General features: G+C 39.5%; 1 protein-coding gene across 8 annotated transcripts in view; it reads right to left on the bottom strand.

Annotated features, from left to right (window-relative positions):
• The window catches only part of MCTP1 (multiple C2 and transmembrane domain containing 1), a 173884-nt gene that overhangs the window by 121668 nt on the left and 37977 nt on the right, over positions 1-14239 (bottom strand). For 6 of the 8 annotated variants that reach the window (XM_053408001.1, XM_053408005.1, XM_053408003.1 and 3 more), the window contains exon 2: positions 2988-3102. In XM_053408001.1, coding sequence (XP_053263976.1) covers positions 2988-3102 — 115 coding nt within the window. Of the gene's footprint in view, positions 1-2987; positions 3103-11398; positions 11583-14239 lie in introns of those variants that run through there. The other 2 variants (XM_053408008.1, XM_053408009.1) reach the window with 2 other exon arrangements.

Here is a 14239-nt window from a genome sequence, read left to right on the forward strand (position 1 = left end):
TCTCTCATCTCATACCAATGCTAAGTATCTCCAGTGCCTCTTAAGCACTTCTGATGTCCCCTACTCTGTCATTTTAAGGATATCCAGCTTCCATTATAGGTAAGCAAAGTCACACCCACAGGTTATTGATTAAGTCTGTTTAGCAGGTAGATGGGGAAAACTGGTGGCAATTTCCATGCACAATAACCATCTTCCTTATCTTCCTCTGCTCTCAGGGGAGGGTCTACCAATTCCCACTCCTCAAATGGTGTCAGTTCCCTTCTACCTGACTTGGCATCTGGCAGGAATCAACCAGCTGCCTTTCCAAACCAATATGGGTAATAAATCCTTTAAAATGGTGGCCATATTACTTTGTTCCTCTCAAACTCCCAACCTGCAACTGATGTTTGAAGCTGCCTGCGCCAGAGACAACCACGGTGTGTAAATTCTTGCAATGTTAGTTTGGCTTAAGTGTAGGATTAGTTAGACCAATATTGTGGTGTAGTGTTTTATTTCAATGCTGAACTGCCTACCTGCCATTCCCTGCCCCACATCCCTTTTCCACATGCTCCTTTTAAATAAAATGCTTAATTGGGCTATAGCAGTTTCTGAATATGCTCAAAGGCTTGTTAACTCTCCGCATGGCTTAGGCTGCTGGTACCATGTTATGGATTGTTAAAGGGCCTGGGAAAGCAGAAAGGAGGCAGTGGGAGTTGCCATGCCAGATACCTGGAAATTCAGCTGGCTGTTCCTGCATTATTGAGGAGACACTCAGAGTCCCACACCCCTGTCCCTAGGTGACCCATACGCTGGTGGTGGCAGCAAAGAGAAAGGATGGCATTGGGTTCCCTAGGGCTATGAAACTACCCTACAGAGTTGGTGCTGGAGTGGGGAACCACTTTACAATTAACACTCAGTCCCACAGCTCAGATCTAAACACTGCTAACACACACACACACACACACACACACACACACACACAAACACTGCATAGTATAAAAGTGTTTTCATTTACTAGGCAGTCTGGCAGGCCCTGTTCTGTGGTTCTGCATTAAAAAGAGCAAAGCACTGCCTTTTCAGCATTCACAAAATAATGCTTTCAGCGCCACTCAACGAGGGTCAGCAATAAATCTATTTGAGGTAATTTACTATTTGCTGCAATACAGATAAAAAGTGATTCAGAATGTGTTAAGCTTATTACGATGACTAGACTATCACACTGAATTATTCCTCATTATATGCCCAAAGCATTATCTCTGAAGCAAATGAAACCTAGACCACCAGGATTATCTAACTACCACTCAAAGGAGATTTACTGTTTTTGTTCAAGGAGTTCTTTACATAAGATTTTACATATTCACAAGTAATGTTTTGCATGCCTGTGACATTCGGAAAATCCAAGGCTACAGAGATAAACATTAATAGCTTTTCCATTTTAATAGCAATTCAGAGGGCTACTGTGGTTTCCAGACAGATGTTATTAACAAAAAAATCCAGAAGTAAGACTCAAAGCAGCAATTTCTTTCTGACTTCACAGTGGTACTCAATGCCAAGTAGGAGAGTCAAGCAAATACCATTTGAAGCTTTCAGTCTTGGCACACCACCTCACTCCATCACTTTCCAGTTACATTTCAGGCACCCAGGTGAGGAGCACTTTTAACTTACTCCAGGTGGTGATGGTGGCAGAATAGCTAGCAAGCAAGCGTCAGGGCATCAGGGTCTGGCTAGACACTGAGGATCCTGGATGCTGATGACTGGGCACCAGGACAGGTAGAGTTGGAGACTGACTTGGAAGAAGGGATCAGTGATCTGGGGGAGCCTTTAACAGCCAGGAGATGAAAGTCAGAGGCAGGAGAAGCTGCAGGATTTGAGAATGAAGAGAAGGTGCAGGAGGAGGGCAAGATAGCACAGGCTGGTGTAGAGTCAAGACAGAAGGGGGGTATTTTTTCAAAGAAATATGATTTCAAAGTAAGATAGCAATGCAAGAGTCATATTACTATATATAATCAAATGCAAACAAGACCGTAAAAAAATCCTGAAGCGGTAAATGCAGGGATGCCTAACCTTTTTGGCCTAAATTCAAGTAATAAATTGACGCAGCAAAATAAATACTACTCAGGACCATCTAAAAGGGGCTAATATTTTCTGTGGTGAGCTAGCTTCTTCCCGGCGCCTATTCAGCCTATATCTGAAAGTACAGTATCAAATCTTCCTATGAATTCCAGAATTTAAATTTAGTTCATATTTAAATTTCAACAGGGAGCCATCTTGATTATTAACCTTTATATTTGTTTTCGTTGTTTCATATAACCAAAGGTTTCCATCATCACAGAGCCTTCAACATACAAGGTTGGATTCAAAAATGCCCTCCATTTGTCAGAAAACGAGGCGCTTTTGATTCAACCTAATTAGTTTGAATGCAAGTAGAAGCCTTTACATAATTGTGGGGAACTGTTACACGTGCCAAATAATACCTGTTCCGCATTTGCAAGAACTCAATCTTTCCATGTGGCAGAACATATACTTTGGAATTCCCGATCAATATTAGGCCTTCTTAGTACCTGCTAAAAATGTTTTAGTTGACAAGCCTACCCAGATATTTAGACAGTTGCTGCAAGTTTTAATCTGTTTGTAGTCTACTGTTATTTTAACTTTTTGAAAGTTGTAACTGTTGTTGCTAATTCTTCTTATTGATAGTTTTATTGTTTTATCTTTTTTTGTAAACTGCTTCCAGGGAATTTTTTTACACTCAAATGGAAATTGTATGAAATAAATAAGGAGCTGCTTCATCATAGGCTAAGGTGCACTTTAAGAAATTACAAGGCTTTTTGTTGGTTTTGGTGCAACAGACCAAGAAAGCTTCTCTGCTGGAGATTGTTACAAGCGTAGCATGTTCAGTGCACAAATATGAAAATAAAAATGTATAAAATTTAACCAAGGTAGGTTAACCTTTCCAGCCCCTGCAGAGTGTTTTATGTAAAAACAGTGTTTGATCAACATATTCTTACCTCTTCGATCACGAGCTGCTAGATTATGACCTCTTTTTAATGTAATGTCCAACTGGTACATTCCGGGTTCAGCCAGAGGCAATTCTGCATTACTAGTTCCAGTAGGATTGGCTCTCTAAAGAACAAAGAAAATACATACATGATGCCCAACATTATTAATCTGATTTGCCATTTTGCAAAGTTATGTATTCATGTAACTATTTATTATTCATCTTAATAAGTTATGTACCAATACTGCAGTTTCTAAGCAGTGTACAAAAGGGATTTCTCATACACCATAAAGTCAGTTAAAATGAAACATAAGATCAGGGAGGGGGAACCCTCATAAAATGCCTGCTGAACTAAAAAAAGATCTTCACCAAGCACCGGAAGGTCAACAGAAAGAGGGCCTGGCTAAGCCCAATCAAGAGGGAATTCCACAGAATTAGGTCTACAATACTGAACACACACATCCTGGTGAATATGAGCCACGTGTCTGAGCCATGGGGGACCACTAAAAATGACTAGGAAGTGATATAAAGCATTGAGTGGTCCTTAGGGTATCATGGACCCTTGTAAGTGAATACGAGAACCTTTAACTTATCCCTATAATGTATGGCTGCCAGTGCAAACTTTTAAGCACTGGCACTATGTGCTGATGATAGACTGCTCCCACCAGTGCTCTAGTTTCAGCATTTTGTACCAGCTGTAGCTTTCAAACATGGCCCAGGGGCTGCTTCACTTACACGTGCATTGCAATAATCTAGTATTGAGATTACTAACGCATGAGTTACCATGGACAGGCTTATTCCTGTCCTGAATGCCTGTAGATGGCATACCAAACATAGGTGGCAAAAGGTACTCCTAGCCACTGAAGCAACCTGAACCTCTAGAGATAAAAATGGGCCCAGGAGCACCCCCAAACTACTAATTGGCTTTTTCAGAGGGAGTCCAGAACTGGCAACTAACTGACCAAACTTCCAGACACAGAAACCACCCACCTGAAGTGCTTTCCTCCTCCCAAGGTTCAAACTCAAAGACAGACGCAGCCAATATGGCTTCCTCCAGATGTTGCTGGACTACAACTTCCATCATCCCTGACCATTGCTTGATAAGAGTGCAACATAGTCTTGGGGGCATCATTTTGGTTACTCCAGCTCTTAATATGTCATGGATGTTTCATATTCATAAATGCTTCTACTTAAAGTTAGCAAACTTTAAGGAGCCAAACCATTAATTTAAGACCTGAAGAATTTTGTGATGTGGGTAGATTTAAGTAATTATGTTTATCCCTTTTTGCAACACAACACCTCCTTTATTTTCAAAGCAAAGAATGAAAGAGTTACAGGAGTCCCCCAACCAGCTATTTCCTATATTTAGTTATTTTATTCTGTTGTTCATATCTGAGTAGTTTAACAACACTGTTGCTCACACTAATCTTTAAGATTGGAACAGAACCTACTAGTGATTACTGCCTGACCCAAGGTAGATTGCAACAGGAACACTACCACCATGCAAATATATGTTAAAATATTAAGAAATGGTTCCCCAAATGCATGTTTGGGGTAAAAATAGGTCCTGAATCTGAAAAGGTTGACGATACCTGATCTAGTGGAATCTCCACTGTTATGGAAATTATGGGGGGGGCACATCTTTAAAGTTGTTACATGTTACAAATATTATGGATAAATGTATCCTTTCAACTTGACAGCTCAGGAAAGTTCTCTAGCTTTAAAAATCATATAAAATCAACTCCTTTGCCAGTTTCCTTCATTCCACTGCCAATTTGCTTCATTGGCCAAGGACCTGGAAACCACTCGGTCCCCGCCATAATCCCTCCAGCGGGAGGTCACGTACTCACAGGAAGGTACTCATAGGTATCAATCGCTGGGCAAAGGCACTCCTCCAGACTTGCACTCCTCCTCTGGACTTGCAAACCAAAGTTCTATTGTCCCTTTGTAGTAGGTGCTTAGAATGTACTTCCCAGCACATATCCTGTTGCCTCAACACATTCCTCCTATGTTAATCATGTATAACCCTCCCCTTTTCTGATGTAGCAATGATGCTTAACAAACTGTATGCTGGGATAAGATAGGAACTTCTAAAAGTCCTTGTCACCCCATCCTCAGGGTTCAAAATTCCTCTTTGAACCTGTTGAGCAATAAACTTTGGTCTACAGCTATTTGCTCCGGTTGGTGGTTGAACTCCTTCCTTTATTCCGCAGGGACCTGCGGGCTCTGCCCAATGAGCTGGGTGACTGAGCAGCCTCGCATCTAGATTTTTCCATAACACCACTAAGCCTGTGGTCTGCTGGAGCGCTTGGAAAAACAGCAGTAAAAAAAATCTAGGTTGTGGAACATAGTAGAAGTAGAACATAGTAGAACATAGTAGCAACGTAATTTTTGCACACATTAAGACACCCTGAAAAAGTATAGAACTCTAAGCCTCTGACCTTAAGTTTGCTGCTTCAGTACAATGTGGGCTGATTTGGTTGTTATACCAAACCACTGATTAGACATTACAGGAAGAAGCTACAGAGAGTGTCTTGCGCTTAGACTTTTGCTCCTCCGCCCTTCTTCTCCAGTGCAGAATCATTCACTTCCGTCTTAAAGTAACTAAAGTTTACTTTGTCACGCAACCTCTGAAAAGCTGTGGTTAGCTATGTTTAATGGAAGCCAACCAACTTCAGAACATAATCTGCGAGGCTGGTTTGTTTCCACTACAGTAGTTATCTTAACCACATATTAGGGTTCAGGCAACAGCAATAAATCTAAAACAATGAATCTAAAACTCAATTTAATTTTAAAACAAGCGCTCCCAGTTCCTTCTTGCAGCTATGCCAGAGAGGAGGGGAGCTTACAAACCCAAGGCCAGTACCAGAAACACTAAACCAAAGTTTAACATTACATCTCGACTGGGCTATTCAGTTGGTCAGTACTCATTAGATGAAAATGGCATTTAAAATTAAAACACTACTTCATTGAACTTCTATATGTATATATTTATAAAAATCTGGTTAGACAAGATAAAAGTATAATTTTTTTTAATACTGTATGTACTAAAACTATGATTTCTGTTCACCATCCAGCTTTCAAAGGATGTGCCGAGTTTATATATAAGTATGACTGCCTTGGTGACAACAGCAATCAACATGCTAGCCAGGAAACGTATGTCTGATCCACTGCCTGCTAGCTATGTACCTTGCAGTAATAAATGCTGTTGTTTACAAGTTGTTATCATTACAGGAGGGAATTAGAAACAACATTGTAATATAAAATGACATAAGGTAGTCTTGACTTGTTTGTTTCATAGCATTGTGAGAATTGCATATATAAATTGCATATCAAAAGTAGTAAAGGTACACAGCCAACGTATCATTAGACATATTCAACATTATATTGCAGTTTTGCAGCAGATCAACAATAAAAAGAATCCACTGAAACATCTGCTGAAGTTTATAAACCATTTCAGCAAGTACTTTGAGCACTCCAAAATTCTATATAAATATTAATTGTACCATTTAAGGTCTCTTATGGAGGGTACATGGACTTTAGCTGGCTTTAGCAGCCAACCAAAATGTGTGATTACCAGGACAATGTCCTTCTTCCAAAGGGTGGAGCCCTGATTTTGATCTCACACTGAACTTCCTAAACCTAGAGCAAGGTGAGGACAAAACCCTTGGCTTCCCTCTCCAGCTCCAGGCCTAAGGCTGGGATGGGAAGTGAGGGGTAGCACAAAATATCCAAGAAGAAGAATAATTAATTCCCAGTCAAGCAAATTAGGTGTAATGTACAAATTACTCAAGTCACACTTAGCAGGGTCTTCGGATCCAGGAAGCTACAAATGTATTTTGCATGGATCTTTTAAAAATTCACAATACCAGAGTTTATAAGACTACTTTGATTACTTGAATATAATTTCTGGATTCACATTCAGAAGCAACTTTATTTTGTTATAGTCTTGCTATAAATTATATATATTTTTATAAAATGAATTTTAAGGATTATTAAGCAATTCTACACTTGATTGATAACCAAGGTTTTTGTCACATTTTCTACTGGTTTAAACGTTGAATTCCTGTATTTTATTCAGACTGCCCATTAATAGTTCAACAAGCTATCATGTATACTTACAGCACAGACTGGCTAGGTCCAGTTTTCAATATCATTTTTCAAACATGGTGATGCTATTCCTCCCACTCATATCAATGATATAAAAATACTTCTTGAAATTTTAAATTCTTATTAAAAATATAATTTCAAAAATACGTTCAAATTAAAACTTATTCCAGAGGTATGAGGTTTGAACTATACACACCGCAGTACCAAACTAAAATGATGAACATGGGACTCATTCAAGGCAGTGATTCTCTCACACAAGGATGCATTAACCATATCTTGGTTATCCACATGGCCAGCATCCCTCACAATATGCATGAACAAGTCAGTAGGGCTCTTTTTTAAAAGGGGGGGGGAGAACAGTCAAAAATAACATTTGGCCAGTTCAAAAATTATATTATGTCATGTGATGTAGAAGGCAACTTAAGTAGTTCAGGTCCTGCAGATGTTGTTGGACTATAATTCCCATCATCCCTGATAACAGGCCATGCTAGCTGGGCTCGTGGTAGTTGAGAGAGCCACAGACTAGTCATCCCTGATCTAAAGTGCTTGATCATAGAAAATAAACAGTGTCTATTACAATTAAGGACACATTCAAGTTCAACATTAATTAGGCGAGGAGTGGAGAAAGGACAGAGCAACTACTAAGTAGGGTTGGGAAAGAAGAAAGTGGTTGATTCAACACAACACTCCAAGTCCTTCCAGCTCATGCTAGAAGGAAGTGGTGGGCCTTTTTCTCTTACTTTTCTGCTGTACCTGCTGCATGCTGGTATAGCTTGGGCCAGTGATAGTCTTCTAGACACCTGGGTGCAGCTCAGTATTCACTTGTAGTGGCCAGCAGAGGAGCACCAACATGTCATCTCAACCTCCTCCAGTCATCAACATCAAGCGGATTAAGCTTGTAGTTGGACAGCTGTTTGTCCCTCATTCACAAAATTTGTGCATTTGAAAACAGGCTTGCAGGAAATGGCTGTGCTATTCCAGCAGCTATTACAATCTTCCAATATCAGTTTAATTATTTTTTCTTTACCGGTGCAGGAATATTTTTTTTTAAAAAAATTAAAATGAGCTCAACCACTTAGCAAAACCATAGCACATTGGAGGGCCAGTCAAGACCAGCACATGTTACATAGGGCTCTGAAACCATATTTTATTTTTCCTCCTAGTTTGACTGGAAGTCGAGTTAAATTCCAGCTCACCGGAGGCACAGTTCTGCTGGGTCAACTGATCAGAAAAAGATGCATAACCAAAGACTTATCAGTTACAGCACAAATGTGAGCATTCAATCTGATAATATTGTCATGCTGGCCTGGACATCTGTTGCAGACTGCTGCTTGACAAACATGCAGTGGTATGGCACTTCCTGGTATCCTTTGCTGGGGCCTCGTAGCAGCAACATAAAGTGATCTCTTACCATACTTGACTCATAGATGCAACTTGCATAAACAGTTCAGCAACATTTGCACTTTAGCTACACAGTCACAGTTCTGGATATAAGTTTGAAAAATTGGTGGGGGGCGATGCCAGTAATTTGTGGCTCTCAGATGTTACTGGACTCCAACTGTGAGTGTTCGTCTACACTTCTGCTTGTCCCGACACTTTCACCTAGGGAAAATCTGCTGTTTACTGCTGAATCAGAACAAATGTCGATTGGCATTTGTTTCAATTTGGCAGTAAACAGTAGGTTTTCCCGAGGACAAACAAAATACCACTTGGATCTGTGCCTATAAAGCACATGGCAAGTGGGAAACCTCTTGGACCTATACTTTCTAGGCAAGCGGAAGTGTGGCCGAACCCTGAATAATCAGGGAGGGTGGAAGTTGTGGTACAAAAACATCTAGAGGACCAAGTATCCCCCACCCCTGGTATATTCTATTCCAGGGGCTCAGAATGGGTTACAGAAGGCTTTAGTGATTAAGCCCCTTTTCGTCAGGTTTTAATAACTTCTGTTCCCCATTTGCCCCTTCTGTGAAGCAGACAACCAAGGCGGCTAATATAAAAATTGATGCCAGGCCCCCAGATTGCAGGTACCTGTCCTTCTACTCCATCATATCCTCATCTATGTTATGTGTTCCCAGTACTGAGAAGTTTCAGAGGCATCACTTTATCAAATATTTGTAATACAGTACTTGTTTTAATTAGAAGTATAAAAGCAGAGTATTAAGTGGAGATGTAGAAGTACCTGCTGATTGTCCAAGGTGGATAATGCAGTGAGCATACATAGGTCAATGATGCAAAAAAAGAGACGTTAGTTCAATATTGATAAGCAGAAACTAACAATAGTAACATACATTCCCCCACCTCGAGTTCACCTAGATAGACTGGCGAACAGGAAGGACTATCATCATTCAAATGGGAAGACTTGAGAATTAAAATAACACTTAATCAGTATCTCTTTCAGTTTCCACTTACTGGAAAATATTAGTCACAATCCCAAAGTTTAAGAAATGCAGCTGACGTGGATATTGAAGCATGATTATCCTGAAACATACATTACAAACATGTTCCAAACAGTATAATAGTCTGTTGTCTTTGCTGTACCCTTCACTAAGTTTATTTTAAAAGTCTTTCCCCCCCCCCCGCCATGGTAAAGTGTCACAGCTGTGAATACCAAAATTCATAAGTTAAAGTCTTTGCTGTCCTTCACTTCCTAGCGACTTCCATTCTAGCAGCAACTAACATGTAGGAGATCAAAGGTCTATAAAGCACAGTCAGTACCCATTGTATAAAGTTTCACTAATTATTTCCTAAATCCACTATGGATATTATTATTAGAAACTAATATGTGGGAAGACATTACTTCTCCCTTTGCTGTTGCTCACTTTTTGTTTCCTGATACATTCTGCTCTTCCTTAAGTTGTATTGTTTGATAGTTCATAATCTTACAATGAGGGTGACATGGGTCAAAAAAACAATATACAACAAGAAGTTCCCATGCCAGTAGGATGTGCAAAATGTAGCAACTGAGGCTGTCATCATAGCAATCTTCTTACTACTGTACAGATGATATTATCACATTATCAGTTCAATGGCACCCAAGCCCCAAACCAATGATGCATGATCCACATGAACAGCTGAGCTCTTGATGAGCTTTGTCAAAGCAATGAGCTGTTTAATTCACACCCACCCCATACTTTAATCACACTTCAACACGAGAAAACAGAATTTGGCCATATACACAATCCTTTGCATGTGTCTAACTGCATCAGAGCCATAAAGGAATCCTGAATGCCCAAACAAAGCTGAGTTTAGAACAGTCTCAGAATTATTATCCGAATCTGACAGCTACTTCTAGTTTCTAGGTTACTGATCAAGTCAAGATAAATTCAGAACCATTATTTTTTTAATTGGCAATGATTTTTTAAAAGGCAAGCAGTCAGAGCTGTAAATTCACTTTATCTGATTCATCTAGAAAATTAGTATGATTATTCTGTCATTGTTACATTTCAGAATAAAGCTTCATTAAAGGTGTGCATCCTTTTCTTCTTCAAACCTACTTATATGCTTTTTGCAGGCATGCTTAGCTGAATTCTACTAATATCTTCCAAAACCAAAAATCTTAGTAGTCTTAGGTCTACGGTATTAGAAAGTCAAACCAGCAAAAATATTTTTAAAACATCCAGCAGCGAAATTTGTATACACCTTTAAAAAACTCGAATTCTCCTATTGCCTATTCAGTAGTCAGTAGCATATGTTTAGATTTTTCAAGGAAACTGTAGACATTTGAGAAGCTTGTTTTGTTTCAGCACAAATCCGCTCAATAAAAGGCTTAGCATCTTAAATGCATACTAACGATACCTGCTAGCAACTTCATATATCCTGCACATGTCTATTCAGAAGCCACACCAATAGGGCTTATTTCCAGGCTAAGTGTGATATAGGAGTGCAGCCTTAGATGCATTTAAATAATAATCATCCTAGTGATTTCAACTCTCAGCAAATACAGATGAGATATGATTTGAAGGATCACTATTTTATAGCAGCAAGAACTCTTACATCTCTGTGCAAATAACCTAAACTGACAATCTTTTAAATCAATACATTTGAAGCCAGACGCAGTACTGAAAAGCTCTAAAAAACGTATATAGTAGAAAATAGGTTTCACATGGTTCTCTTAAGAGGCTTAATAACTATGAAAACATTTACATTGTTATAATTTTTCACAGACGTAGCACCTTTAAGTCTTTTGTTCTTATAACTACTTTTTTTAAAAAACCAAGAACACATAAAATGTACCCATTTAATCCCTAAATATAGCCTTGTTAGAATCACTAGCAACAGATTAAAGTAGGAGGGAGGGAAAGTAAAAATTACCTTATTGTTCTCAGATGGCAACATGTTCCCTGTTTTCAGTTTGGAGAATCAAACAATGATGTTTGGGCTTCACTATCCATCCATCAACACTTAAAATTACTCCTATAAATGGGTTATCCCCCAACCATACTGTTTGCCTCCATCTAGCAGCAGTGGCTTCTTAGCACACAGCTTGCTGCTCTGAACTGCAGTCACTGGGAGGGACTGTAAAAGGAAACCATAGAGTGCGAATACAGTTGCTTCACAGCTTTAAAAGGATATGACTCACGAATCTAATCTCCCATCTCACTGTACTACATCTTTTAGCGTCTCCAAACACTGAACATGAGATGCTGACCAGTTTTGTTGGATGTTTTCAACAAGTGGGCAAGAACACAATATTACTTTTTCAAAATGCTTAATATTCACATAAATATTCAACAGGCAGAAGTCACAAGACACAGCATATCCTACCATTAACACATATAGCCTGTTACCTTACTTATGTTATTAGATCTCAAAAATAATGGTTTAAGCCAGTGTTTTTTTCTGGGGACAGTCCAGTCAAAGGTGACTATGGGGTGCGGCACTTGTCTTGCTTTTCAGGCAGAGGGAGCTGGCGTTTGTCTACAGACAGCTTTCCGGGTCATGTGGCCAGCATGACTAAACCGCTTTTGCCACAACGGAACACCATGAAGGAAGCCAGAGCGCATGGAAATGCTGTTTACCTTCCCGCCGCAGCAGTACCTATTTATCTACTTGCTTTCAAACTGCTAGGTTGGCAGGAGCTAGGACAGAGCAATGGGAGCTTGCCACCGTTGAGTGGATTTGAACCGCTGACCTTCCGATCAGCAAGCCCAAGAGGCTCCCCCCCCCCCCAGTTGTTAAAAGTATGGCACTTACTATACTACTTACTATATACTATATGGCACTTACTATACTACTTACTATATACTATATGGCACTTCATGGTGAATAACAGCACACTGGTTTAATCCTAACATGCACTAAAATTATATGGCTAAAACACAGAGGATCTGATTCAAAAGATGTCACTTCACTTCCATGCTTACTATGGCAAGCTAATTACCACTGCAGACTAATTACCCAGGAAATCCCTGTGTTCTAATTTACAGAGGACTGTCCCCTATTTGAAGTGTCATCCAATTCAACTCTGGTTTAAAGATGAAGACCCAAAAAGAAGGGAAAGCAGGTGTCTTGAAGTTACCAATCCACAATTAGCACCCAGATTGCAGTCCATACAGGCAGATAGATCCCCAGGTCACCTGGCCCTCAGACTTCCACAGTATGGTGGCAGAAACATAGTACGTATTTAAATTACAGTGATTTCTAAATTTGCAGCTATAAATGCAAGTTAACATATGCAAGTTTTATGCAAATCTGTGTTCCCTTTTCTGCCAGTGTTAAGTTGCCAACCGGTAATTACCAGAATGGTAGTGATAAAGAAAACTGTATGAACTACCCATTTTAAGGTTGAAGAGCAAGGTAAAATTATATACATTCCAGAAATAAGTTCACGAATGCATCTCTTATTAGAGGAATGCAAGGCAATCTAAGGTTTCTCCATTAAAAGCTTTCTCCACCTTTCCATCTTTCAGACCTGGTGCAGATGTAATATTCCTATCAACTATGGTAATATTGAAAGCAGACGTCTTCCTACTTCTGCTCCTCTGTCATGGAACTCTCCCTTTTAAGTCTGCATAAACCTATGTCTGCACCAACACCAGTGCTTTTTAAAATAAAAAATAAAAAAGGTACTGGTACTCAGCATGAAGTTGCTACAGTAAGTGCCACACTTAAAAAAAAAGGGGGGGGGAGAAGTTGCTGTACCCTTGAGTACACCAAGAAAAAATCCCCTGACCAACACCTACTATTTGTGGCACCCAGTCCACAGACTGACCACCCATTACAGGCAATGCTAGTTCATGATTTCAGTCTTCTAAAACAGCATCAGCGGAATTGTTGACTGACGACGTGATAAAAGTGCACCAGGCTGCTTTCGGTACAAAAGAGGGTATGAATGCTTAAGATTCATAAACCAACTTGTTAGTTTGGCTACCTTCCCAATAGATATTTAAAACACAAAAAATAAACAAATTGCACACATGATACACTACAAAACCACAAAAGTCATAAACCCAACTATCATGAAAAATAATTACACCAGCATACTATTATTTAAAATCAGCAAAGCCATAAGAAGCCAGTTATGTGAGGTGCCATGATAAAAACAACCACTAGGAGGGTTTCTGTAATTTTCAGTTCTACAGTGGTACCTTGGTTTACAACCATAATCTGTTCCAGAGGTCCGTTTGTAAACCAAAACAGGTTGTAACCCAAGGCACACTTTCGCAATGGGGCCTCCCAAAAAAATTTGTTCATAATCCAAAAAAATTGGGTTGCAATCCAAAAAAAGGTTGCAAACTGGGACACGCACTTCTGAGTTTGACGTGTTTGTAATCCAAAACGTATGCAAACCAAGATGTATGCAAACCAAGGTACCACTGTACCTTGTCCCTCTTGAGCTTCTGTAGAGGCTTGCTTAGTGAACCAGCAAAAGTTACACATAGTGCTATTTTTTCTAGATAAAGAGGTGCCAAAACTCACCATGAACGCCTCCCTTGTTCTTTTATAATGGCAATGAGAATTCTCATAAGTTCTGACTGAAAAAAACCCTGGCTACACACACAAAATGTCATTCTGTAATGAGATAATAAAGACTGTTCCTGTTACCAATTGCCTGACATTATGTTTCAACTACGCTACAAAAAAATCTTTTGGGGCAAAATAGTATTTAAAACCCCACCCCAAAGGCACCTGAAATAAATAAGCCTCTGCTGT

Source organism: Podarcis raffonei, chromosome 11 (genome assembly GCF_027172205.1).
Source record: "Podarcis raffonei isolate rPodRaf1 chromosome 11, rPodRaf1.pri, whole genome shotgun sequence".
NCBI classification, from domain to species: domain Eukaryota; kingdom Metazoa; phylum Chordata; class Lepidosauria; order Squamata; family Lacertidae; genus Podarcis; species Podarcis raffonei.